Source organism: Solanum stenotomum, chromosome 7 (assembly GCF_019186545.1).
Source record: "Solanum stenotomum isolate F172 chromosome 7, ASM1918654v1, whole genome shotgun sequence".
NCBI lineage: Eukaryota > Viridiplantae > Streptophyta > Magnoliopsida > Solanales > Solanaceae > Solanum > Solanum stenotomum.
The window spans coordinates 28,609,672-28,637,132 of record NC_064288.1 but is presented as its reverse complement, the minus strand read 5'-3'; the positions used below and the strand labels follow the sequence as shown (position 1 = coordinate 28,637,132).

The 27,461-nt window shown below is 33.8% G+C and overlaps 2 protein-coding genes across 2 annotated transcripts in view; one reads left to right on the top strand and one right to left on the bottom strand.

Moving 5' to 3' along the window:
* Window positions 1-27,461, bottom strand: part of LOC125871851 (uncharacterized) — a 553,480-nt gene that overhangs the window by 339,803 nt on the left and 186,216 nt on the right. The gene's annotated exons all lie outside the window — the stretch shown is intronic.
* Window positions 9,078-12,840, top strand: LOC125871850 (uncharacterized). The gene is made up of 5 exons (XM_049552539.1): window positions 9,078-9,574; window positions 9,981-10,086; window positions 10,621-10,744; window positions 11,089-11,976; window positions 12,244-12,840. The coding sequence occupies exons 1-5, from the start codon at window positions 9,403-9,405 to the stop codon at window positions 12,649-12,651; spliced, it is 1,698 nt and encodes a 565-aa protein (XP_049408496.1). The 5' UTR covers window positions 9,078-9,402; the 3' UTR covers window positions 12,652-12,840.

Genomic DNA, 27,461 nt, shown 5'->3' with positions numbered 1-27,461 from the left:
TTTTTAAAAAAAAAACAATTGACGAAGGGTGGCCTGGGGGGGGTGGGGGTGGGGTTGGTAGGGATGGAGGGTGGCGTAAAAAGTGAAACTTTATTAAATTTGAAATATTTTGAGAAAACAATTGATGGAAGGTGCCCTGGGTGGGGGGAGGGGATTGGGGTGGGGTGAGTGGCGTAAAAATTTTTAAAATAAAATTTGAAATATTTTTCAAAAACAATTTTTTAAAAAATAAAATTAACAGGGGGAGGGTATGGGATGGGGTAAAAATAAAATTTTAAATATTTTTCCAAAAAAATTCTTGGTGGGGGGAGGGGTAAGGGTTGGGTGAGGTAAAAAAAATCTTAAAATTTCAAATATTTTTCAAAAGTAATTTTTCATTTTTTCATTTTTTTGTTTGGGGGAGGGGGTTTGGTTTGGGGCTAGGAGTAAAAAATATTTGAAATTTAAAAAATAAAGAAGTTTTAAAAATATAAATTTTATTTATGGGAGGGTCGGGTACGGACTACGGGGTAGGATTAAAAAAAATATTGATGAAGTAGAGTTTCGATAAAGGTTTTCCTTAATTTTTGAAAGGAAGTCCTTTTCCTTAAATTTGAGGAAAATGAGTTGATTTGGAAAACATTTAAGTCAACCAAACATGGGAAAATTGAAAAACCTTCATATCACACACACCCAAGATCTGCGTACATTTTCCCTCTTCAGATCTTCACTTTATGAAATTACACTAAATATATTGTTATTGTTGTAGTGTACCCTTGGTCTGTCTTCTCCTAAAAAGAGTTGCACTGGTTTTGTTTCAATTTAATAACTTAAGTATATTCATACTTCTCAATATCCTTTCATCTAATATATTTTTTGTTTTATATAACAATATTAATATTGGATAAAATTCTGCAGAGGAATGATCTTATATGACAATTACAATTTGAATTGAAGAAAATAATTCAATAAAAAATTTATATGTTATTTTTATAGATCTCACATAAATAAGACTATATGATTTCAAAAATATCTAAGCCATTAAAATCTACTTTTCCCCGTTCAACATGTACTTTTATTTTATAGCATTACCTTTCCTTTCTAGGACTGGCTCTCCCGAGAATAAAATCGAGCAATCTTAGCTAGACAATCAATTTTAGCATAACAAGAAGAGAATCAATTTATGCCCATGATAACATCAAAGTAAATCATCTCTAGCTCAATCAAGTTATCATCGTCTTATATTGTAACAAGGGACCCATCAATGGCGAAGTTATAGCTAAAATATGGGACACATGGATTTGTGGTATCTCGGGAACACTATATATATACATATGTATTCCAAGATTGGTACAATAATTGGAGAAGGGCCTAAAATGCCCATGAACTATTTGAATTGATACAAAATTATCATTCGTCCATATTTCGGCCCTCAAATACCTCTAACGTCAATCTTTTAGCTCAAGAATACCATCATTTCTAACGGTCCACACTCATAAGGTGGATGGGAGGACAACCAAATCCCATAGTTTAAGGGTACAATATTTCATACCCGTTAAAATAATTTGAAATTACTTAATATATGACTCATATGATTGGCCTGATTTTGGATTCTATACTAATATTACCCCCCCCCCCCGCCCACCCCCCCTCCCCTCTCTTCAATTCCTCTCTCTTCCACTTTTTATCTTTTTGGATCTTATCCATCATTTTAATTATTTTTTTAAAACTTATGCCAAAAAGGGAGAAAAAAGAGGAAAATAACTAGGACATTCATATAGATATAATTAGTTCAATCGAAGATAATTTAATAATATTTTTTTGTGTGTATCCAAAATATAAAAAAAATGAATAAAAATAATTTTTTTTCTTCTATCCCCACCACTACCACACCATGATAATAATATAAATTAAAAGAATACGATTATATACGTTCATTTCAAGTTTGACTCTCTGATATTCTAATTATGAATAAGAGATTAAAAAAATAACAAAAAGAGGGAATTAATAAGATAATTAGATAATTAATAGAAAACTTTGTATCTATAAAAATAATAATCTTTTTTAGATGGACATCTAAACGCGGATTTTAGATGGATCCCATTTAGGAGTTGAACATGTAAATAAATGATGATCCCACTTGGAAAGTATAGAAAGAGAAGGTTATGACGATACACCATTTATCTATAGTAATTGTTGAGTTTGTCGCTCGTAAACGATTATGGTGTTCTCAGTCGTGTTGTGCTTCTTGATTACCTTCTTACATTTCCCTTTTATATTGTTATGTTATAGATAAAGTTGTTACTAAAGGAGTTTGACAACACAACGTAAGATAGTAAGTCCTGAAGTAAGGTATGTAAAACTAAAATCTTATTTGCCATTAAGGCACGACCTGAAGTCACATGTTCTTTAGATAAATGTCATCAGAGATTATATGATACTTGAAAGATAGTTATTCTACTTTATTAATCCTCTCATGTTGAAGTTTTGAACCTACAGAGTTATAGTACTCTTTTCTGGTCAAGGAAGTCATATGTTTCACATAATCATATGTATCTTCAGTTGAAACTCTGAGAAGTTAGCCGGTGTATATGTTGCATAAATTTAAAGGAAGTGGTTGAATACAAACTATTCGTAGATGTATAGGTCAAAAGATATATGATTCTTAAGCTAAAGAAACTAATCACAAATTGTATCATGAGTTATATGATTTATGAGTTAATTATTATAAGTCTTCACATACAATTGAGACTATAGCTTACTTTGCAGCGTGGGGTGGGTATTATATTTTAGGGTCACTACGTGCGACACTATTCTGTGAAATCATGCTACAAGGACTTTTCATGACATGCAATGACCAAATTAAATCATAAGATAAAAGTTTAGAAAACATAAATCGTGATCATGATCAATGCAAGTCAAATCATCTTTAAAACACATGCGAGATACTTTGAAAGTAACCTTGGTTCATTGTTGTGGGAAGTAGCCATTAACCGACATAGACCATGTGAGCTATAACACGAAATCCAATGTACTCCTCCCACACCGAAAAGAGAGTGTCCTACTTGTCAAGGTAAGGACCATGAACTTCTAGCTTATGTGGGTAGTCGCCACTTGTCCACTCGGTGGTAAGCATAAATTCCGCATAATAGTTATTAATCTTAACTTATCTTATCATTATGGTACACGGATAATCGTCACTTGTCTCATCATCCATGGAAAGACACAATTAAGCAACCAATCCAAGCTAGAAACATCATAGAAAAGCTCTTTAGACCATGTGTGAGAAAACCTTTCAACATTCATGATCTTTTTATAATAGCTTTTAAGGCTCAAAGTCATTCACTCAGTGCTAGAAATGCCCTACTACTAATGAAGATGATTTGAAAGCGTGATCTATGATCATTGATGGCATATCCAGATACCATACTAATCAAGATCTAATTTTAAAAATTTCCCGAAAAGCATTGAGGACAAATCTAGATGACATTTATGTCATGTGGCCAAGCTTCATAGAACATATAGATATCTTCATCTATAAGCTTACTTGATTCATAAGCATTACTATCATAAAACATGCATTTTCAATAATTCACAAGGTTCATCATGTTTTCAAAGTCAAAGCATCCTCAAATTCATTTACATCAATTTCATAAAGAAAAGACATGCATATCTTCATAGATTCATGTGTCATGGTTCATAATCAAAATCATGGATCATGCATGGCTTTGTGGTAATTCAACTTAAAAAATTTGTAATTACTTCAATTCATGCATAAGAAGACATAAAATAATCAATTGGATCAACATTGAAAGGAACCATGATAATTAAATAAAATCCTAATTTGATTGGGGAATATTGCTTTACAAAATTGGAGAATTTATGAACCCTATGGACGAAAGAGCCGCATAGGTGAAGACTATCATACCTTGGAGTTCAAAGCCCAAAATCTATGGTGGATTGGAAACTTGATCTTGAAACCCTAGAATTCTTCTTCTTCCATACAAAGAGAAATATTTGAGAGGATGAACTTGGTCAACTTTTGGGAATTTAAGAGAGTGAATTGAGTTGGGTGATTTAGGGTTTAAAATAATTAAATAGGGCCTAGGGTAGAGGGTAAAATGACATAGTATTGAGTTAAAACAATTGGAAAAAGATCAAAATGAACCTGACTTAAAACTACCAAAATGCCTCTCACGAGGGACTTAACGGGCCGTCTAGATCGTCACGACCAGTCTAGTGGGTCGTGAAGATGCCCTTCCTGATAGAGCTTCACTAACATGGGCATAAATTTTTACTCCGGGCTCAAAATTAGTCAAACTTGGTGGCGTTGGAAAGATGATTCAAAAATCTATAATTTGATAAGTTCACCTAATTCATTTTGTGCCAAAAGATATGATTGTTTGAAATTGACCCAAAATCTTAAGTCTAATAAGTCTCCTTCACGGACGACTTCACAGTCAGTGTGAAGCTTCACGGACCTTCTAGGCGTTTGTGGTCCTTAACAGTGACCTGGGGTGAAACCCCTTCTGATTGGGTGACTTGTACGACCCACTAGACGGGTTGTCCAAGTCATCATGGGTCGTCTGGGGCACCGTCCAGGTGACTTCTGCCTAGGATAGTCCTGGATGGTCTTCACTGACCCTTTAACGGGTCGTGGACCTCTACCCGGCTAGTCTAGGATTCCATGAAGGGTCCATGGTTTGTTTTGGGTTCATGGACCGTTTGACCCTTTCTAGCCCTTTTTCAAATCTCAGGTGTTACATATATAAATGAATAAGCCATGAAATATTTGGTAAGGACCCGTGAGATTGGTCACTAATCCAGTTTTGGATTATGTCTCTTACATACATATGCTCAGATTTGCCTATCTTTATGTTTGATTCGCTTCAACATTCTTTCAAGTCTACTTGTTATTCAGTCTGCTTTACATGCAAGTACATGTTTTATATGTAGTGATATCCCTATTTTTTGGGGGTGCATTTCTGTCAATACAGGCTCAGGTACTCTGGACAACAAACATTTTTCAGTAGACTAGAGACTTTTAGTTTAGCAATTGGTAAGCTCCACCTCTACCTGGAGCTATCAGATATTTAGAGCCTATATTTTTCTCTATATGTACATATGTCAAAATGGGTATGTCGGAGCCCTGTCCCGACTAGTTAACAGATTCTCATATGCATACTCTTTAGAGGCTTCGAAGACTTAGTTTTGTTTTTGTTGTAAAGTAGCCTAGTGGACCCTTTTGTCATCTATGTTTTAGTATGTATCTTGGTATATGTTCCGCTGCTTATGAGTCTACAACTTTGTCATAAGTTCAGTACAGGATAGTTAGCAGGTGCTTGTATAAATCCTCGATGTCCACCCTTTTCTAGTTAGGGGCGTGACATATATATATATAAACACAAACCGAGAAAATTTTTTGGAAGCGGAGGGTTACGTGCGGTAGGATAGAGCATACGGTGAAAGGAAGTGATGAAGTGGGGTAAGAAAAATATTTTACATTTTATTTAATAATTTTTTTTTGTGGGGGGGTGGGGGTGGGGGTATTAATACTTTAATCTTTAACTTTAACCAATACTAATTATTTATTCAATTTTTGTCAAGGTGGAATGTTTTGTTCATGTGGAGTGTGATGTAACAATTTTTTAAATAAAAGAGAGAGTATATTACATACATCATGATGAGAGTTTAATAAAAGAGAGACGTGTTTTCTCAAACTAATAAGTGATAATTTAGGTATGAAACTCACACGGTCAATATTTTAGGCACGACACTAAAAAAAAGGGAACAATTTATGTCCGTTTTTCACCCTTATCTCAATTAATATATGTATTTTACCACATTATCCCTATTTAATGATGTTTGATATGACGTCTTGACAAAATTTTAGAAAATAGTATTCGATGCTAGGGTAAAACATGGAAAAAAAAGAATTGTCTCTTCTTGATATGTCAAAGTGACAAATAAAAATGAAAATTTATTTTAAGAATAAGTGACAAGTAAAAGTGAACGGATGGAGTAATGTTTATGTAATTTTCAAATAATATATATAATTCTTTTTGTCCTGATTTATGTTGCACAAATTGAATTTCAAGAGTCAACCAACTTTTAAATTTATTTTTAATTTTTTTAAGTTGTTAATTATTGAGATTTATAGTACTTTTACATTATTTTTAAATAATAAAAGTTACTTTCTCTGTCTCATTTTATGTGGGATCAATAGAATTTCAAGAGTCAACTGAGTCTTTTTATAAGTCTTTTAAATATTGCAAGTTGTTAATTATTGCAATTTAATATATTTTTTACATAATTTTCAAATATATAAAAAATTACACAAATAAGACAAATAAAATGACCTACTGTATGCTTTGGAATATATAATAATAATAATAATAATAATAATAATAATAATAATAATAATAATAATAGATTGTATATGTAACTAAGGAGCCGTTTGATAAGGTGTACAAGAATGCTGACAAAGAAAGTGCATTAGTAATTTTGACATGAGTTTACGTAGAAAATATTTTTTACGTTGTGTTTAATTTGATATGTTAAAAATATAATTTATTGTATAATTTTTAAAAAAAATTATTTACAAAAAATAAAATAATACATTCCACAAATATGATAAAAAATATAAAGAAAATTTTGAAGGGTGGCTAATATAGGGAATATTTTCAAAACAGCAATATTTTAGCTTTTAATGGGACTCCTAAGCAATAGTTTCACTATTTATTTAAAATGTCAATATTTTAATTTGTTAAGAATTGAGTTATGTATTTATTTTATTTTGATTAATTTGAAAGAATACAAATAATTAATAACTGAATAGAGAAAATCATGAAACAAAAAGATTCAACAAAGGTAATTTTTTTAAAAAATTTAACATTAGTTACGTTTTTGAAAGAGCATATGTTGCCATTTTTCTTTCTAGCGTTTTTTTCTTTGTTCTTAAGAATTTCAATTTTTTTTTTTNGTAATTTTTTTTAAAAATTTAACATTAGTTACGTTTTTGAAAGAGCATATGTTGCCATTTTTCTTTCTAGCGTTTTTTTCTTTGTTCTTAAGAATTTCAATTTTTTTTTTTGAAAACAGTAGTTTGAATTTTATATCTTATATGAGTGGAAGTGTTGGAAAATTTCTAATGCCCTCTGTTTTGGATATTTAAATATTTGAACTTCTTTGAATATGTGTTCATCCGAAATGTATTCGAATATCTAATGATATGTATAACTAATTTAAAATACAAAAAATGATGGTATTGATTTATGATGAATACAACTCTTTGGCATTCTAGTTCAAGTACAAAAATAAAGGCAGTTGTGTAGTATATACCAAAATATAAATACAAATTAGTTGTAGATCGAAATGATATTGAAAAATACAGTTGCGATGAATACATATATAATACATAGAATAAGTTTATTCAAAATAAATTGTATTTATAATTCAATATCCAATTTTGTTATATTATTATTTCACTTTAAATTTACAGAAAGTATTTTCTAGCTTAGTTTTTATTTGAAATATCAGGTTGTATTTCAATATCATTTTGTATATCAAACGCAGAATGAATACCAATAATTTTGTATTCCCCTTCTTGTGATGTATTCGTCGCACAATTTTATATATTATGTATTCATAAAATGATATTGCTTTAGCCAAATAAAATACAAAATATGTCTTACTAAGTTTGTATTTCAAATATCAGGTTGTATTTTAATATGATTTTGTATTTCAAACGAAAAAATGAATACCAATAAGTTTCCATTTCCTTTCTTAAAATGTATTCGTCACAATTCTATAAATTATGTATTCAATCATAATATATAGAATTGGGACGAATACATTATATACCTATTTAAATTACTACAAACTAAAAAAGAAATACAATATTTTAAAATAAAAATACAAATGATGAGTAAAAGAAAAACAATTGACAAACAAAAATTAATATGAATACAATTGTGGTATGAATACAATTTTGTAACCTTCTTATTTGACTTTGTTTTTATTCTTCTTCTTCTTCTACTATGTTCTTTTTTTCGATTATTTTCCATCAAAATCGAATCTGAATCCGTGTTCACTTGTGCATTAGTAACCCTATAAGCAAAATTCGAAATTATTAAATATGAATGTATAAAAAAATCAAACAATATATGATGTATGTGTGCTAATGTAGTTACTACAATCTACTAAATCTCAAATATGAAAACAATTTTTTTGATAATTTGAATTTCGAAATTATCAAACATTAGAATGTATTAAATATCAAACAAACTAAACATACATATGAATTTCTAGATTCTCCAAAATCTGAAAAATTAAAAGAAAATCACAAAGAAATTGAAAAAATTGAAAATCATAACTATTTGATGAATAACTAAACAAAATCACATAAAAATTGAAAAATTCGACTGGAAATCTGTAATATATAGAATCGGTGATTTAAACATCAAATCAAAGGAAATCAAAATGAATAATGGAAATTACCTTGCCAATCGAGAAATCTGCTTGAATTAATAAATAGATTTCATTTAACAATAAAGAAGATTTCTTGATGAACAACAATTTAGCACCTCAAAGAAAGAAAAACTTGAAACGTGAAAGGTGGGGAAAAAACGTGAAAAGTGGGAAAGAAACGTGAATGGAGTTGAAAAAAGGTTAATGTGTATTGGTTTAATTTTTTTTCTTTAAACGGTTATTAATATATAATTTGGTCCAATATAGGACTCCTTTCATAAATAAAATTAATTTTAAATACTAAAATCTGAATACATATTACTTAATAAAAATATTGTCATTTTGCCATTTTAAATAAATATTTTAAAGTATTGTTATTTTAACTAATTATATTAGATATTATAACTTAATTGCTATTTTCCCCCTAAATATATGCATTAAAATCTTTTACACTATACACGCCACATATATACTCCAAATACAGTAATACCAAAATGATGGTGTAAAAAATATGAATTGAGATGGTACTCGAAACTCGTTATTTTGGTTACAAGAAGTTGGGAATATTTTTTATTTGTTAATACTAACAAGTTTAAATAAAAAAAAAAAAAAGGAATAAAAGGTGGAGAGCAAGGGGAAGGGGAGAGAAAGGAGAGGGAACACACTGACCCTCTCTTACCTGTCTGTCAGTTTTTTACTATTCCTAACATGCTTTCCCTTCTTCTTCTATTCTCCCAATCTGCAACTTTTTTTTCTCTCTCCCTTTTTCACTGTTAACTCCGGACAGATCTGCTCTACCGCCGGTCAAATTCTCCGGCAGTTTTACTTCTTCTACAGGAAGGAAGCTTCGTATTTCTAAGCTTTGCATTACACGTCCATATTCTTTCCACACCTGTAATGCTTCCATATTTAATTTGAGGAGATATTAATGTTTTAGTAGTGAATAAAGAGAAAATGAATCGGAGCTTCAGAGATTCTTTGATCACCGGGAAGAATTTCCCTATCTCTTCGCAGCACCGGCGAGGACTTAGTCTTAATGGAGCTTCTAGGGAGCCCGACGATAATTTGGATCTCTTCTCCAAAAGTCGCCGGAGTGTTTCTGTTGCCTCCTCCGACGAGACTGATGGTACCAGTTTATTTTTATTCTATGATGGGACATTACTTTGACATTTTCTTCTGTTTATATCTACGTTCAATTTTTGTTCTTCATTTTCTGCTACGATAATTGCAGTATGCTTTATCTTATTGTTGGGCGCACAACTATAATATACATATACACATAATTACTTCTCAATCCCAATTAGTTGAGATCTCGTATGTGAGTTCTCTGTATGAGTCATCTTCCTCTGTCTGCAATCTCTTTATACCTAGCTGTTTTCTTTTAGGATCAATTAGTTCGACAAATTCTACTCGAAATAATTAGTCTGGAATATGCTACGTTTGACTTTGGCATATTAAGCTCTAATTCTTCTCAGTACTTTGCCTTTTTCATTACGTATTTTCAAGTTGTTTCGATTGCTCTATGCCTGCAGTTACGGTTAAGCTGGGAAGGCTTTCAATTGGATCAGTGAAGCAATTAAAGAGTGGATTAGAGGATCTGTTGGCATCTACGGAAGGAGAGAAACATGATTATGATTGGTAAATCCTTATTTCTTTCTTTATCTGCAACTTTTGAATATCAGATCTAGCCTCTTCATTACCCGTATATATATATGTTTCAACTTAAATCAAATAACGTGGGAAACTACTACAATTACATTATGAACTGTTCTTTGTGTTGAACTCGTACTGATTACAAAAACAAAGACTACCTTTGATCTGTTCTGCTGTGTTGTTCCCTTCTGTCTAAAGAAGATTAGTCCCTTTAGTTTATGACTAGATCATAATTCAGGTGCTCAAATATTGACTAAGACACTGGGTATATCAGTCGAAATATACCTTTGTTACCCAGCAGTGACTGAGAGCTGTAGTAGTGTATATCTGATGTATCAATTAAGGCCAGTTGTTTCATTTAACCACCACGGTCAAATTTGCCTACCCCTTTTTAAAGTTTGCTCTTCCCTTCAGGGATTGTTTCCCTTCAGTAGTTTCTCTTTCTGATTTTGAATGAATGAGGAACAGAAGGCCATTATTTTTTCCTCACCCAAAGTCGGTGTCTTTTTATTTCTATAGGCTCCTCACTCCTCCAGGAACACCTCTTGTTCCTACATCAGATGGAAGTGAATCAAAACCTGCTTCAGTGGGTCCAAGAGGCAGCTCATTGGGAAGATCTGCTTCCACTACTAAGGCTTCAAGGGTGCGTCTCTATGTTTCTGTATTAATCATGTCTTTGAAACTGTTCAAATTCTTATGTATTGTTCAATGCTCTTTAGACTTGCTTCTCCATGAGAATTTCCAATCCTGTTGTCCATCCCAATCATTTTCTTTTTGTAATAATTCACAATCATCATTAGTTTAGGTTATCATTGCTTAATATCTTCTTTTGAATTGTGTTCTTGTACTTGTGTCTTACTTGTTGGGTTAGATTGTTATTTTTTTCAAAGGGTTTAGTTAGATGGCTATCTAAAATATCTCTCACAAGGTTGCAATCCTCACCAAAACCTTGCAATGTTGTTGTGCTGATAAAATTTTTGTTTTCAGCTTTCAGTGTCTCATTCAGAGAGCAATACTCCTGCAAGACCAACTCGGAGTAATTCAGTTACTCGACCTTCCATTTCTAGCTCTCAGTATTGTACTTACTCAAATAAATCAGGCTCTATTCTAAACACAAGCTCTGCATCGGTCTCCTCCTATATTAGACCATCTACACCAACCAGCCGTTCATCTTCTTCAGCCAGGCCTTCCACGCCGACCTCCCGTGCAACAGTGTCTAGACCTTCAACTCCTTCTAAAGCCCGCCAAGCCCCAAGTACTTCTAGGCCAACCCAGAGCTCTAGACCTTCTACTCCAACATCCCGGACCCAAATATCGGGAAACTTGAGTACCCCTTCAAGGCCTACTTCAAGGCCTTCAACACCTACTCGTCGGACTATAACACCTTCATTATCTCCAGCATCTAGATCTTCAACTCCAGCAGGGCGCCCTGTCACCAATGGACGAACTGCAGCTTCTCTTTCTCGTCCAAGCTCCCCTAGTCCCCAAGTTCGGCGACCATCGCAGCCAATAGTTCCCCCAGATTTTTCACTTGAAACACCACCAAACCTACGCACAACTCTGCCAGATAGACCTCTGTCTGCTGGCAGGTCCAGGCCAAATCCTTCTGTCACAATCAAGGGAAATGCAGAAGCCCCAAGTGTTGCAAATCCTCGAAGACAGTCATCCCCCATTGTTAGCAGGGGAAGACTAACAGAACCCTCTGGTAGAGGACGAGTGCTTGGCAGTGGGCAGCTAAGTGATATATCTGATTCCCGCAGGGCTTCACATGTCTCAGAGTTGTCTACAAGGAAGCCTGTAAAGACTGCTGCTGATAACATGGGACTTGGAAGGACAATTTCTAAGAAATCCCTTGACGTGGCAATCAGGCATATGGTAAGTATTGGTCGTTTAGATTTTGCTTTGAACACATTCTTTTATTATTATCACATTAGTATGGTTTCAACATACTAAAGCTGTGTAGCAACTTTTAACTACCGATCTGGTTCAATTACTTGTGGTCTGCTTATGGTTGTTGGTGAAGTGATTTAGAAAATTAAGCACTTGATTTTGTGTTCTATTTGATGCTGTATGGGTTTCCTTGAACTACCAAAGGGCCAGAAAGTTATTACGTACTTAACAGTGGGTCTGTTGCTGCTGCAGGATATTAGAAATGGCATTAATGGTGTTCGTCCAAGTTCTGGTTCAACCCTCTTCCCTCACAGTATTCGATCCACAAATGGGAAAGGCCAGCCTTCTCATGGTTCGACTGGCGCATCCTCTTTCAATGAGAATGCATCTTACCACTACAATGGTAATCTTCCAGAAAATGGTAATTACCTTAACAGATCATCTGAGAATGGGAGTGAAGAGGCCAAGTCTCAGCATTCAGCAAAATTGACAGATATTGATATTTATGAGAGTTCTCGTTACGATGCGCTTCTGCTGAAAGAGGATTTGAAAAACACGAATTGGTTGCACAGTATCGACGACAAGTCGGACCAAGAAACCATATTTGGTAACGGATTCGAGTCGCTGCCTGAACCTTTTAGCCCTTTGCAATATTTGTGAAGTGATATTCGTTTGTGTTATTACTAATTTTTCCTTTTGAGTTTTATTTGTTGGTAAAATCATTTGTTTGCAAAGGAAGATAAGAAGATATGGAATGTGGCAAATTAGCCCATCAGGACTGTGAAAGGCAACCTACTATATCTATTTAGTTTCCATTTATTATGCAAGCAAATGGACATTTTTATTTTTTCATTTCCATGTGCCACAAGAAGGTGGTTGCGTCAAATTATGGTTGTTAGTATATCTTATCCAGTTGAAATGAAGCCTTTACCATTGTAGTAGATTGTCTGGCCCTTATTGATGGCAAAAAGTGTGTGTTATTCTGATTGGGCAGACGTAAGTGTAAATGGAAGCTTATTGTCAACATATTAATGTTACCTTGATTTGGTCCTAACAAAAAGCTTATTTTCTTGATTCTGACCTTACAAACATTTGAATAAACCAACGTATTAACTATTCGTAGATATATATCATAACTCTTCAGTTTGAAGTGGTAAAGAAAAATACCCTCCGTTTTACCTGTTATTTGTATTAAAAATATTTGTTTTCACTTAATAAATTTATTATATATTTGTAATGCTATCTGTATAATAAAATAACAATGTAAATACTAGTAGTTAAATTTAGATTTTCAAATGCATAATTAATAAATTTAATTTAATATAACAAAATAATAATAAATATTTTACTAAGAAGAGTGTCGAGTTAGTATGAACAAACAAAATGTGAGGGAGGGTGTAGTAAAAGCTACGGAAAATGACCAAAAATACCCCTTAATATTCGAAAACATTTAAAAATACCACTCATCCACCTATCGGGCTAAAAATATCCCTCAGTCAACCTTTTTGGTCCACTATTACCCTTTAAACTAACAACCTTATATTTTTTTAATCATTATTATTATTAATTCTTTCGTGGCGTCATTCTATTGGATAAAGTTAAATTTCAACCCACCAAACTTTCTCCTACCCCATCCGACCCATATTGACATCCCTTGACCCAAACTCAATTAAAAGATCCATATATAATTACAAAAAATTTGATTCTTGAATTTTGTGAAGCTATTACAGATTGGAATGGAATGATATCAATCCGTCTACGTATGTGGGAAAAGAAAATCAATTCTGCGTGATTTGTGGGAAAGAAAATCAGTTATGCGTGATTTGTGGGAAAGAAAATCAATTTTACATTAATATTCCATATTAAGCGCAACAAACAAGTTTATATTGTATCATACATAATGTATCCGGAGGAAACTTATGTATCCGGATGTCTGATTTTTAAGGAATTTTTGTAAAATAGGAAAGAGTAGGATAGAATGTAATTTAGGGTCTTATACTGTGGGATTTAGGTAAGTTACTTGAAAAAAATTGAATCATCTCTTCTCTCCCAAAACCTAATATTCTATTTTTCTTCTTCCCCTTTTCGTATTAAGCGATTTCAAGATCAATTTCACCCAAAATAATCAAATTTTCGATGCAACATTTTATTGAAGTTGAAAGATTCAATCGTCTATTGAAGTTGAAGCATTCACATGTTTGCCAACTAAAAATGCAAAATGATTACGACTAGCAATAAATTCCCATGTAAAATACCAATTTGTAAAATTCAAAAAGTTTTCTTTCCAGATGCACAAAAATTCTTTACAGTTCCCAAACTTCAAATTTTGATAGTATTTCTCTTACTGTTAACTTATACACATCAATGTTTTAAAATAATGGCGCAGTGTGTTTAAAAGTTTATACACATCAATATTATAAATACAGAAACTTGATGGCAATATAAGTGACAAAAACTCTAATAATGAAAAAAAATACTAAAGACAAAGTAATAGTTATTGTGGGTGAAATTTGATCTTGAAATCGCTTAATGAGAAAAGAGGAAGAAGAAAAATAGGATATTAGATTTAGGGAGAAGATATGATTCAATCTTTTTAATTTTGGGTGAAATTGACCTAGAAATGCTTAATAAAAAAAGGGAAAGAAGAAAAATAGGATATTAGGTTTAGGGGGAAAAGAGATGATTCAATCCTTTTTATTCTTGATGGATTTTTTAGGATATGGGTCAAAGGATGTCAATATGGGTCGGGTGGAGCAGGAGAAAGTTTGGTGGGTTGGAATTTAACTTTATCCAATAAAAAGATGCCATATAATAATTAATTATAATAATAATAAGTAAAAAATACTGTTAGTTTAAGGAGTAATAGTGGACCAAAAAGGTTGGCTGAGGAGTATTTTTAGCCCAATAGGTGAATGATGGGTATTTTTAAACCTTTTCGAATAGTACAGGGATATTTTTGGCCCTTTTTCGTGAAAACTAAAAAGTATGAGCATGTCCACTAGTCACGCAACTAAGAAGTGTGTCCAATCCATCTTTTGGGCAAAAATATATGGGTAAATCACATAAATATGCTATATCAAGAAAAATATTTATCATTTATGACACTAAAATTTATTTTTTTTAATTTTAAAAATATTTTCCAACTTAATATAGCAATTTTTTGGAATTAAAAATTGTATAGTGATTTAAAAAAGGTCCATATCTATTTCTATATGTCGCTTCTTTCCCTCTTTCTCTATCATTTTCTTTCAAACTCATGATTTTTTTTCTTTTCCTCATCTTCTTTTTATTTTTCTTTCTTCTTTGAAATTTCCATTTAAAGAACTATTCTCAAATCAATTTTTGCCCATATTTCACGATTTTCATCCAAAACACAATAAGAAGAAGAAAAAAAAAATTAGAATTTGTACAAAATCATGTGCTCAAGCAGGAATTTCAAATCTCTAAAATTACAGCAACAAGAGTTCACCTTTGATGGTCATTATAAAACTTCAAACTTTGAATTCATTAATTGAGTTTAACGAATTTGTGATTAGTTTGGATAAGTTGTTCCTACAAATAATGAAAAAAATCGTTTGGAGTTTATATCTCAATTTTAAGAAGATTTCGGTTAAGTTTAGAATTGATTTTATGAAAAATATTAGGTAGAAGCTCGAAAAAGATGATGTTTACAAAACTATACCCCGATTGTATTAAAGTTGTATTAGATATGTTTCATAATTGTATTAAAATCATGAATAATACATTTATAATACATATTGCAAACTTCACTCCCTTTTTAGTGATATCAACCTAGCCAATTTAGGTTACACATTTATAATACATATTGCAAATATCCCTTTTTTACTTAGTGATACAAATCAAAATATTTTGTAAGGCACATAAAATGCATGTTTTATTCATGAATACTATATTTATAATACATATTAAACATTTCATTCCTTTCATAGTGATACCAACAAGAATAATTTAGGTAACACACTAATAATATATTTATAAGACATGTCCAATATATTTTTAATACATATTGCAACCGTTATTCATTTTCTTAGTGATACAAATCAAAATAATTTTATAAGACACATATAATATCAGTTTTATTCAAGAGCAATACATTTATAATGCATTTTGCAAACTTCACTCTCTTCTTAGTGTTACCTTACAATACATTTTTATAACATATATTGCAAACATCACTTATGTTTTTAGTGAGACAAATCAAAATAATTTATAGGACACATATAATACATATTTTATTCATGAATAATACATTTATAATATATATTGCACGCTTCGCTCCTTTCTTAGTGATACCAACAAGATAATTTAGGTAACACATAATACATTTATAAGATACGCACAATACATTTTTAATACATTTTGCAACCGTCACACATTTTCTTAGGGGTCATTTGGTAGCTGAATAAGGCCAAAGCTAATTCATGGATAACTTTGTTATTCATGTATTAATTTAATACCATGTTTGATTTGCGAACATGATAAAAGTTATTCATGTATTTATTTTATACAACGTTTGATTGACAAATTTCAAATGTTGTATAAAAGTTATTCATGTATATTCTTATATGGTGTTTGATTGCATTTTTTGTAATCTTACATAATTAATACTTGTATAACTTATGAGAGAATCTATATATAATTTATGTGTGTATTAGTAATACATGTATTAACATGGTAAATTACACATTCACCCCATTAATTTACTCTTACATATATATTAATTTACGACAAATTAAATAATTAATACATATTTAAAAAAAGCACTACCTTTTTTTTTCTTTGAGTTTTTTTTTGTCTTGATAATTGCTTACTTTCTTTATCTTAAATTCTTGTTAATTGTTTTCCTTTTAGTTTAAAATACATGTTTTAATTTTTTTTTTTTGCTTAAAATTACATGTTTTAATTTTTTTGCTTAAAAATACAAGTTTTAATTTTCTTTCTTAAAATTACAAGTTTTAAATTTTTTAGTTTAATTTAAATTACATACTACTTAATTAGTTAATCATATTGAATATAATTTACTTAATTATTTTTAGTTATTTATTATTTTTCGCTATTGATATTTATTTAATTTTATTCTGTTATTTATAAAGTTGGTTATTTTAATGGTTATAATAAATATTAGCTCACTAATAAATTTTGAAATTAAGAAATACAAATTTACTAACTAATATATTGCAATCTCTATATAACTAAACTATGCGTAACTAATACATGTATAACTAAACCCTGCATAACTAATACCACACTACTAATACCTACATAACTCTATTTAGCTACCAAACGACCCCTTAGTGATACAAATCAAAATAATTTAAAAGACACATATAACATAAGTTTTATTCATGAACAATATATTTATAACAAATATTGCAAACTTCACTCTCTTCCTAGTGATACCAACGATATACCGTGAGTTTACGGTATTTCTAATACATTTCACTTACAAATTGTGTGTGTCTAGGGCCTTTTTATATTGGTTTTTATGTGTTTTATCATGTTTTGCAGGAAAGGTGTTCAGGCGCGGAAGTTTAGAGACAGCTGAAGGAAATGCAGAAAAAGGCATCCACGGAGCTCATCTACAAACCGTAGGTCCATTCACGGTCCGTAGGTAATGACCGTAGATCAGCAGGCATGGTGTTGAGGACGAATCAGGGAAATCTGACCAAGTGTGGAACCACGGTGCCCATTGACGGTCTGTAGATTGATCTACGGACCGTACTGTTAATCCGTAGAATGAGACTGCGAGGGTTCTAGTACCTGATTTTTGAAGATTCTAAGTATGGAGCTATGGAAGGGATTGACGGACCGTAGGTCGATCTACGGTCCGTGCTGCTGGTCCGTCGTTTGCTTCAGAGAAGTTGATTGTTGGATGCTGAAATATTTTCTAAGTCCCGATTGACGGAAGGGACTTACGGACCGTAGATCCATCGACGGTCCGTAAGTCAGTCTCGTGGATCGAAGACGCGTACCTGAACAAAACTTTCCTTAATTTGTTTCCTTTTTTATTTAGGATTTGTTTTCTATAAATAGGACATGTAAACCTCGTTTTTGGGGGTTAGACATTATTATTCTATTTTTGCTTTGTAACTTTGGAGATTAATTTGCAACCCTAGCAATTATTGATTTCCCAAGTTCGTTTTGAAGATTTTGGCTTTGCAATTCAAGTTAATTTTCTGGGTTTGTTATTCTCTTTACGTAAGTTCATGATTTCTTCATCTACAATTATGAATTGTGTTCTTGCCAATATGAGTAACTAAATCCACAACTAGGGTTGTGGGAACCATGATCAATTAACAAAGTATGACTAGTAAATAAACAATTCTTGACTAGTATTTTGCATGCATTGATAATTCTTTCGTTTAGAAGTCTTTTTAACGGTGGCCAACGTTAGAACTCGCCTTGTTACTACTTGCCGGACCAAGGAGGTAATTAACAAGAAAAGAATTATCAACATAGATTTAGTGTGATACTATCTAATAGGCTAGTGTCGATTGGTGCGAAGTAATAACTAAGCCAAACATCGATTATGATGTCTAATATGAGGTAAAGGTAAGGGTTAGTAAATTATACACACGTAGCCGGACCAAGGTGCGGGGTGAAATTCTCTAGATGCCGGACCAAGGATTTAGAGATACATAACTTATCATTTTGCATGTAAAACACTAGAAAAGGATTGCTATTACTAGGATTACTGCGTTATGAGATTATGGGGAACACGTGTACCCTAGTTATTTCTCTTATCTTGATAACAACCAAAGTTGAGTTTAATTATTGATTACATTATTAAGTCTTACTATTTGTTTCACACAAGCACAACCCCCCTTTTTATTACCTGTTTCTGGAAATAATTTGACTAATTGAATATAATTGTTGGTTAAAAGTAAAGTCTAAACCATTTTCCTCGTGGGATCGATCTCAACCTACAAGTTGGGTTCTTTACTTGATAACGACCGCTTATGCTTCTGAAAGGAGGTGTAATTTGAGCGTATCAACCAACCAAATGATTTAGGTTAACACACTTATAATACATACATAATACATATTGCAAACATCACTCATGTTCATAGTGATACAAACCAAAATGATTTATAAGACACATATAATACATGTTTTATTCATTATCAATACATTTACAAAAAATATTATAGACATCACTTCCTTTTTAGTGATACCAATCAAAGTAATGTATACTGCACTTATAAGACATGCACAATACATTTTTAATAGTATTGCAACCTTCACTCATTTTCTTAGTGATACAAATCAAAATAATTTATAAGACACATATAATATAAATTTTATTCATGAATAATACATTTATAATACATATTGCAAACTTCTCTCTCTTCTTAGTGATACCAACCAAATGATTTAGGTAGCATACTTATAATACATGTACAATATATTTTTAGTACATATTGCAAACATCACTCATGTTCTTAGTGATACAAATCAACACAATTTATAAGACACATATAATACATGTTTTATTCATTAACAATTCATTTACAATACATATTGCATACATCACTTCCTTTTTAGTGAAGTCAACCAAAATAATGTACGGAAAAGGGCCATAAATATCCTTAGACTATTCGAAAAGGTTCAAGAATACCCCTCATTCATCTATTTGGTTAAAAATACCCCTCAATCCATCTTTATGACCTACTTTTACCCTCAAAACTTAACAAATCTTTTAAAATTATTATTACTATTATTATTTATTATGGCATCTTTCTATTGTATAAAATTATATCTATTTTTTCCAACCCGCTTCGATCCATATCCACAACCCCATGACCCAAATCCAATTAAACCTAATAATGAATCTCATCCTTTCTCTCTTAAACACATGCATCTCTGACATTTATCATGTTTAAAGGATTAATCATTAAATGTATTACTGTGGTTATGAGAGAAGAGCATTGAGAATGTAGATAAAGTAATACTAGTGCCAATTTGACTGCAAAATCGACTGCATGAACCACCCGTCATATATACTCTCACTTCAATGATGCATTATTATTATTCTTCTTCTCTTCTAGCTAGCTAGCTACTTCTTCAAAGTAGAGGAAGCAAATTGATGGGGAGTTCATAGAGAACACATATATAGGGATGGGGTATGAATAGGAGATCAGCAAGTTGAAAGGGATATGCAAGTAATAATAGAAGGTTTTAATTGAATTTAATTAGAGCTTTGGGGTTTGTGATATTGTCTGTTAGCGCATTAGATAAAAATTATAGTAAGTATATGTGCTCCATAAAATATCGAAATGCTAATGATCAGTTGGTCATTAAACATATGCTACAACTTTTTCTTTTGAATTCTTCGTTTGCAGATAGATTACAGAGATATAGGGACTAGATTCATTGTCACGATCCAATCCATCGGGCCGTGCGGGCACCTACATACTACCACCTAAGTAGAAGAACCCTCATATCTCAATAGTTAAAATCATGCGGAAAATTTAGAAAAACAAAAATAAATGTAATAATAAGATTTTTAAAACAATATCCTTAGACACACTTTTAATTAAAACTTGTAAAGTAATTTAACAACTCACATGGATCTAGTATAAACAGGTACAAGAGCTACTAAGAGTACATCTGGACAAGATAAACAAAAGACACAATGTTACGACCCGGGAGCACCCCCAAGTCGTAACATGCGTACTCGACCTCTCGGAGGTCTAATACAAGTCTCTTAGCATTCATTCATCGCATTCGGTAATAAAAACCATAAGGAATTTAAACACTTTTTTAAAACAAATTCATAATACTCATAAAATCTTTCAAATGTAGCGAAGTAGAATTTCTAAGTCTCATGTACCATCTTAGACACAAATAGAATATCTTAGGGGCACATCCCTTTACAACAAAATATAAGTCTTATACAATGTCTAAGTGGAAATACTAGAAAGGTAACAACTATGTCCAAGAATATATGAGGACATACCAAGCTTCTTGAGAAGAGTCAATATCCCAAGCTTCCTCAAAAGATCTCTTCACTTTCCACCACCTACACTTGTAACAATAGAGAAATATGGAATTAGTACAATAAGTACTAAGTATGATGACCATGCAAGAAAATATGCACAACAGACATTTACAAGGAATGCATGTTTTTAAGACCTTCTTTAACAAACCTTTACAACCACAAGCATTACCCACATTTCAAGTCACCATTCACAATTAAGACCATAGTCACATCATTTACAACTCAATTAACACAAGTGTACCATACTTAAACATGATAGCAAAGTAAGTCCTTCATTACCATTTAAGCTTCTATCTCAAGTCATGGCCCTAAGCCACACTTAAGTGAATAATGAAGTGACCGCCCATTCAACCTCTTCATGTACACCTAAGTGTTCCTAAGAGTTACCATAGACAAGGGGTTTTATCATTACATTATAACATACTAAGTCAACATTCTTTATAAAATCCATTTAGGAGACACATAAGCATATAGGGGACAATCACATAATAGCCCTAAGGCTTAGGGAACTCACTTTAGTATCTTCTAAGCCTACTCGTGCCATGTGTAGATAACATCCCATACTACTACCTACATGTTGTAGAACCTATCCAATATTAGAGTGCACATCCCATATGATGGAAATAGGCCTTAACCGACATAGACCATACAAGCAAGATATGGAATCCGGAGTCTATCCTACTCCATGGAGGTTGTTCTACTTGCCAAAGGTAGAACTAAAAGCAACCCATGTTGGCACATGGTTTAAGAGATGTCCAAGGATGTTCATTGTGCCTAATCTTATGCTCAACTAGGCCACCATCCTAACCACATCCACTCGGTGCTTAGCCTTTGGTTTCCATAGAGTATTCAATCACATATGTACTAGAGAGGGTTCCTTTTCTAGTTCAACCAACTCATAGTACCTCATCCCAAGAAAGGCTCCATTTCTTCATAGCCAATCTAGGTTCATAAGGATAGCTCATTTGACTTTCTTAGATAAGGATTCTCATGCTGTTCCGGCCCCATCCATCTCTAAGTCTATCATTTCACTCAAGAAGGGAACATCTCCCTAAGGCCCATCCTTCAAGGTTATACATTTACTTTGGAAAGCTAGACTCATGAAAAGGCATTATGCTTAAGTCTTACCAATTCAAGTCTTGGCCTAGAATTCCTCTTTTAGCATTTATAGGAAGAGCTCTATTACTAAGTCATAGCCCAACCAAACTTCATATACTCATATACATAATCAAGCTTTCATGACACAAGGCAAGATACTCAAGTCTAGCATATGAGCTACAACATCATCTTATAGAGATTCATCATAGTCCATCATCACCGCATAACACCATTTCAAGAGAAACATGCTTTCATATTAGCATAATAACACTTTATACAATATCACATTAATACCATTAGAACATCTTAACATTATAGCTTCACACAAACTTTACATATAACTTCATATAGGACTTTACATATAGCCTCATATGTGTATAATAACACAACAATATAATAACACTCATATAATGCCCTTCATGGCCTCAATTCACAATAATACAATATTCCCACATTATACAACAACTTCACCAATGCCTTCATGACTACAATTCACAATAATACCATACAAGAATAAGATATAATACTTCCACCAAAGGTGGATCCAACCTACCAACAACAATCAATTCAATAAAGAGAGTTCAAGCCTTCCTACCATAATCCAAAGCCATAGCCAAAATCACCAATACTTCACCCATAAGGCTTACCACCCTTAATTCATCCATTATCAACAATTAATCATTAATAAACATTAAACAACACAAGAGATATCAATACCATTCACTTTACACATAATTCCATCAACTTTGAATTTATAGAAATAGACCCACTTCATAGCAAATTTTAGGGTTTTGTAGAAGACAAGGGTTCATGGAGTATTTCATTCAAAAACCACAAACAAATATCAATTAATCCATACCCAAACGTTTCAAATCATTTTCATGCAAGAACCCTTGATAGAATTCAAAAACAAGCTTTTAGTCACTTTTTGAAAACATTGTAAAATCCTTTGAAATTGACTCTAGGATGAAGATGAGTCCTAGATGAAGAGCCACCATACCTCAATTGATGAAATCTCAACGAAATTTGGTGGAAGGGAACCCTCAATTGAAACCCTAGCTCTCCACCTTCTTCTTCCTTGAACTTGAGAGAACTTTAGAGAGAGAAAGAACTTTGGGGTTTTGATTTTGGAAGAATGAATTCAAAAACACCTCTTAAATGTTTTAATACCTTTAAAATACTTAAAAACACTTAAAATAATAATAACCCAAAGTACCCAAACTACCCCTCACTTAGTTGGACCTTTTTAAACAAGTCTAACTTGAGTTTTATTTTCGCATATTTCGTTGGGAAACAAGTTCGCGATGCGGAGGTGTTCCCACAAGTTTTCTGGAAATTAAATTCGAGACAGTAGAGTCTGCGGTGTCTTCGCGGCACGGAGCCACTTTTTGGCCATTAGTGGAGCAGGTCCGTGACGCGAAGCCACTCTCTCCAAGAACAACTTCAAGCTGCCTTGGTAGCTTGCTTAGCCAAGGGTTGGGGTCCTCCTCGGGGACCCTTAGGGTGGTCCCAGGGAGTCGTACCCGAACGTTTTGACCCTAAAAGCATTTATTAAGACACTAGGGTCACCTCCACTGATTTTAGAGTCCAAACAACCCATAAAAACATGAACAACATACTAGAACACACCAACACATAAAAGGCTAGTTTTCGAACGTCTTGGTCGTCCCTTGACGTTTGACTTCCAAACTCTTTAAAACTGACTAAAAAAATCTATTCTTCATTATTTTAACAAGTTATTAATGCATAGGACCCATGTGAGGCTCTACTTTATCCTACTTCATTTTGAGGGGTGTTACACACAACTCCCACCATGTGGAAGGAAGAGTAGAAGTTGCTGGAGAATTTCTTCTTCTTCACCTAATGAAACATCACCAACCTGCATCCAGACTATGTAAAAAAGACATAGCAAGAGTAGTATCAGTACAAACACACGTACTGGTAGGCATCATCGGTCAACCCGACACCCACCACATAACATATGAAACCAACTAGTAAGATCATGAAATAAACCACTCGCTTCTCCACCTTTACCCTCTCTTTAGAATACTTGCAATTTACACTAGTACTCTAATTACTAACCACCTTCTCAGTCAACTTACTTACCAGGTTGTTGATCATAGCCTAACTGTTATAACACATTAACAAATCCCCAATTAACCATTCGCTATATTTCAACTAACCGCTCACGTCATACCCATACTTCCTCGTCACATTACCCAACCATGGTCACATAGTACATTATATTAAGCCTTCTTACCACTAACCCAATCTCTTTCCCCAAGGTGAAATCCACCTAGTATATTTCATCACATACTCTGCCTCTACTTCTCGCCATTACAACACACGAACAACCCTTGCTATCCCTTACTAGCCCATTGAACACTTTACCCTTCCACTATACCCAACAAGTTCGCTTAACACAAGAACAATCAAAATATAAGCCAATACAACAATATAATCACATGCATATATGGAACATATACAATATCATCAACATGAAGAACAACAACACATTTCACATTCCTTAAGCTACAGAATTATGACAAGTCATTGGTCCTCTCATGGAACCCAAACCCAAACAGTTAGCATACCGGAATGTGGTACCCGATCCAATAATAATGCCGGAACATGGCAACCGATCCAATTTAGTTATGCCGGAGCGTGACAACCGATCCAAGTTAGTTATTTCGGAATGTGACAACCGATCCACTCAACATACCACAATCACAATCACAAGTATATCCTCATAATCATATAAAACAATTCATGATTCATGGCGTTTGTCATTCATATATCCTTATTTACAACAAGTGTGATCAATAATACAACATTCGTAAACCTACACATATCACAACGAATCAAGAACAACAAACATCACTAAATCATAGAATCACCACCCTCACAATGGATTATTCATCAACACATATCATGCAAACCTTAATTCAACCATACTCAACCCTAATTCATCGACTAAGGCTTCTTTCTAGAGTTTTAATCATTAATCATTCGGTGCACGAAGGTCAACACATAAATCCTACCATCGATTTACATATATTACGCATTGAGCACAAATTTAAACTACTCAATTCATAAAAAACCTATCCAACCTAGGCACCAAGTAGTTGCACGAAATTTTGGTCTTTGATTCTTGTTTTCGGAACCAAAAATTCGCAATCCATCAACATCTTTACGCTAGAAATCTCTCTCTCCCAGCTTCCCAAGCTTGCAATAGCTTTTTGGGGGTTTCTAAGGTGTTTTACGACTAAATTAGGTATTTTACGTAGAAGGAGAAAATAGAATTTCATGTTATTTACGTTTTGCCTCGCCTATCCTGCTATGGTGCCAACTTACCCCGCCCTGGCGCCGTCTCCCTAGCGGCAACAAGCCCGCTTTGGCGGGACAATGGCTCAGATTTTTTCCAAATTTTGGTTTTCCTAAATTATGACGGTTCGGGTCGTTACAATAGATACCAATTTACCCCTCGTTCGTCCCCGAACGACTAATGCACGGATCATTATGCACCCTACCTTGGAGCATTTTTAACCAACCACTCGTCCATTATGAATTTATGGTAGGGAATGGTTTTTGTTTCTAAAGCCTAATTTACGATAGGTCCCATACCTTAAGAGAACGGTTATGATATGATGCAATGTTCGAGAAAAGAAATTTTTACGTCCCAAATTACACAGCCTGACCCTGCCAGGGAGGCAACTCTCCCACTGAGGCGGGGCCGCTGTGGCGAGATATCTCCCGTTGTGGCGGGAGATCGAAAATAGAAAAGGGGAAATATTTTCCTCATTCTCCTTTTTTCAAACTAAAAACCACCCCAAAAACTCTCTCGACATGATCATTCCGGACGACAAATCAAAGGTAATTTTTCGTATTCCTTACACTCCTTACTTCATTGATTACCTAACTACTCTTGCATGACATTAAACGATTAATTAGAAATGGTTTTTGGGGGTCATTTTTGAAAATGGACGTAGGTTGCTTGATTTGTTAGAACAAAGTAGCATGGTTACTTCCCTTATGTCCCCAACATTCCCACAACGTCCTGGACGTAAGGATTTCGTAAAAATATGGTTAAATTGATACAAAAACCGGTGGGGGAGTTGAAGGGTCTCTTGGTGTAAAAATCCAATTTAGGCCTCATTTAGAAGTTATTTTGCAAAAATAATTGATTATTTATGTCCTAGGATAGTTTATATACTCTGATCTGCTGAAATTCTATCGAAAACGAAGGTTTTGGGACGAAAAGGCGCCATTGTCGCACCTGGTGTTCGTCCCTGATGAAGGCCGCTCTGGCGGCCTTCATCCTGCTATGAAGGCCTTCATAATCCCATTATGACATGATTATGGCCGCTGTGGCGGGAAAAGCCGGGCAGTGGCCTGTACCTTAACACCAAAATTTTTCGTTTCTTGATTTTTAGCCTTACCCTGACTATCCTATCGCGATCTAAATTATATTCAACTTATTGCAGGCTCTCTAAATGGTAGGTCAAAATGATGAACACTTACCCTTCGTATGGTTTCTCGACGCCGCGAGCTGGGAGAAGCACCATGACTACCGCAACACGGGGTCTGTTGTGAGAGGGGTTTTGTACTGCACATGTTAGAGGAGAATGAGCCTGCCTTCTATGCTCGTCTGGTAGAGTTTGTGTGGGTTCCACTGACTGAGACTCCTCCATATGCACGCTCCACTTGGGTGAGGGAGTTCTACGCCATTTTGCCTACTGTGCGATGGGATGACTCTCACCCCGTCATCCGTATCAGGGGAGTTGACATTCCTCTGAATGTCACTGCCATTAATGAGGCTTTAAAGGTGCCAGAGGTCTCGAACTCTGAGTACGAGGCCAAGCTAAGAGAGATGGATCTGGAGTGGCTGAGGGACACTGTAGTTGAGCCTACGCGCCAGGATCAGGTATACTGGGCTATTGCGAAGGTATTACTAGCACAGATTGGTCACCCGATGCTAAGAGGTGGATACACATGTGACTAGGAGGATTCTCCCATCAGGTAACCGCACCGACGTGACCTTTCCCAGAGCCTTGGTGGTGGTGTGCACTATATAGGGTATAGAGATAAACGTGCAGGCGCAAATTATTTCCGAGTGGAAGCTGTTATACCGGGGTAACAAGAAGGCATTCTTTCTCCCTAGTCTTATCATTGCTTTGGGCAAGCGGGCGAGAGTGCCACTATTTGATGATGACGAGGTACTTCCTATGGATACGCCCCTTCACCTCTTCTGGTTAGAACATGTTCTACTTCTAGGAGCAAGAGGAGGAGGACTGGCAGGGCTAGCCGCAACAAGGCGGCTACGGATTCGGACGATGAGGCATAGGTCGAG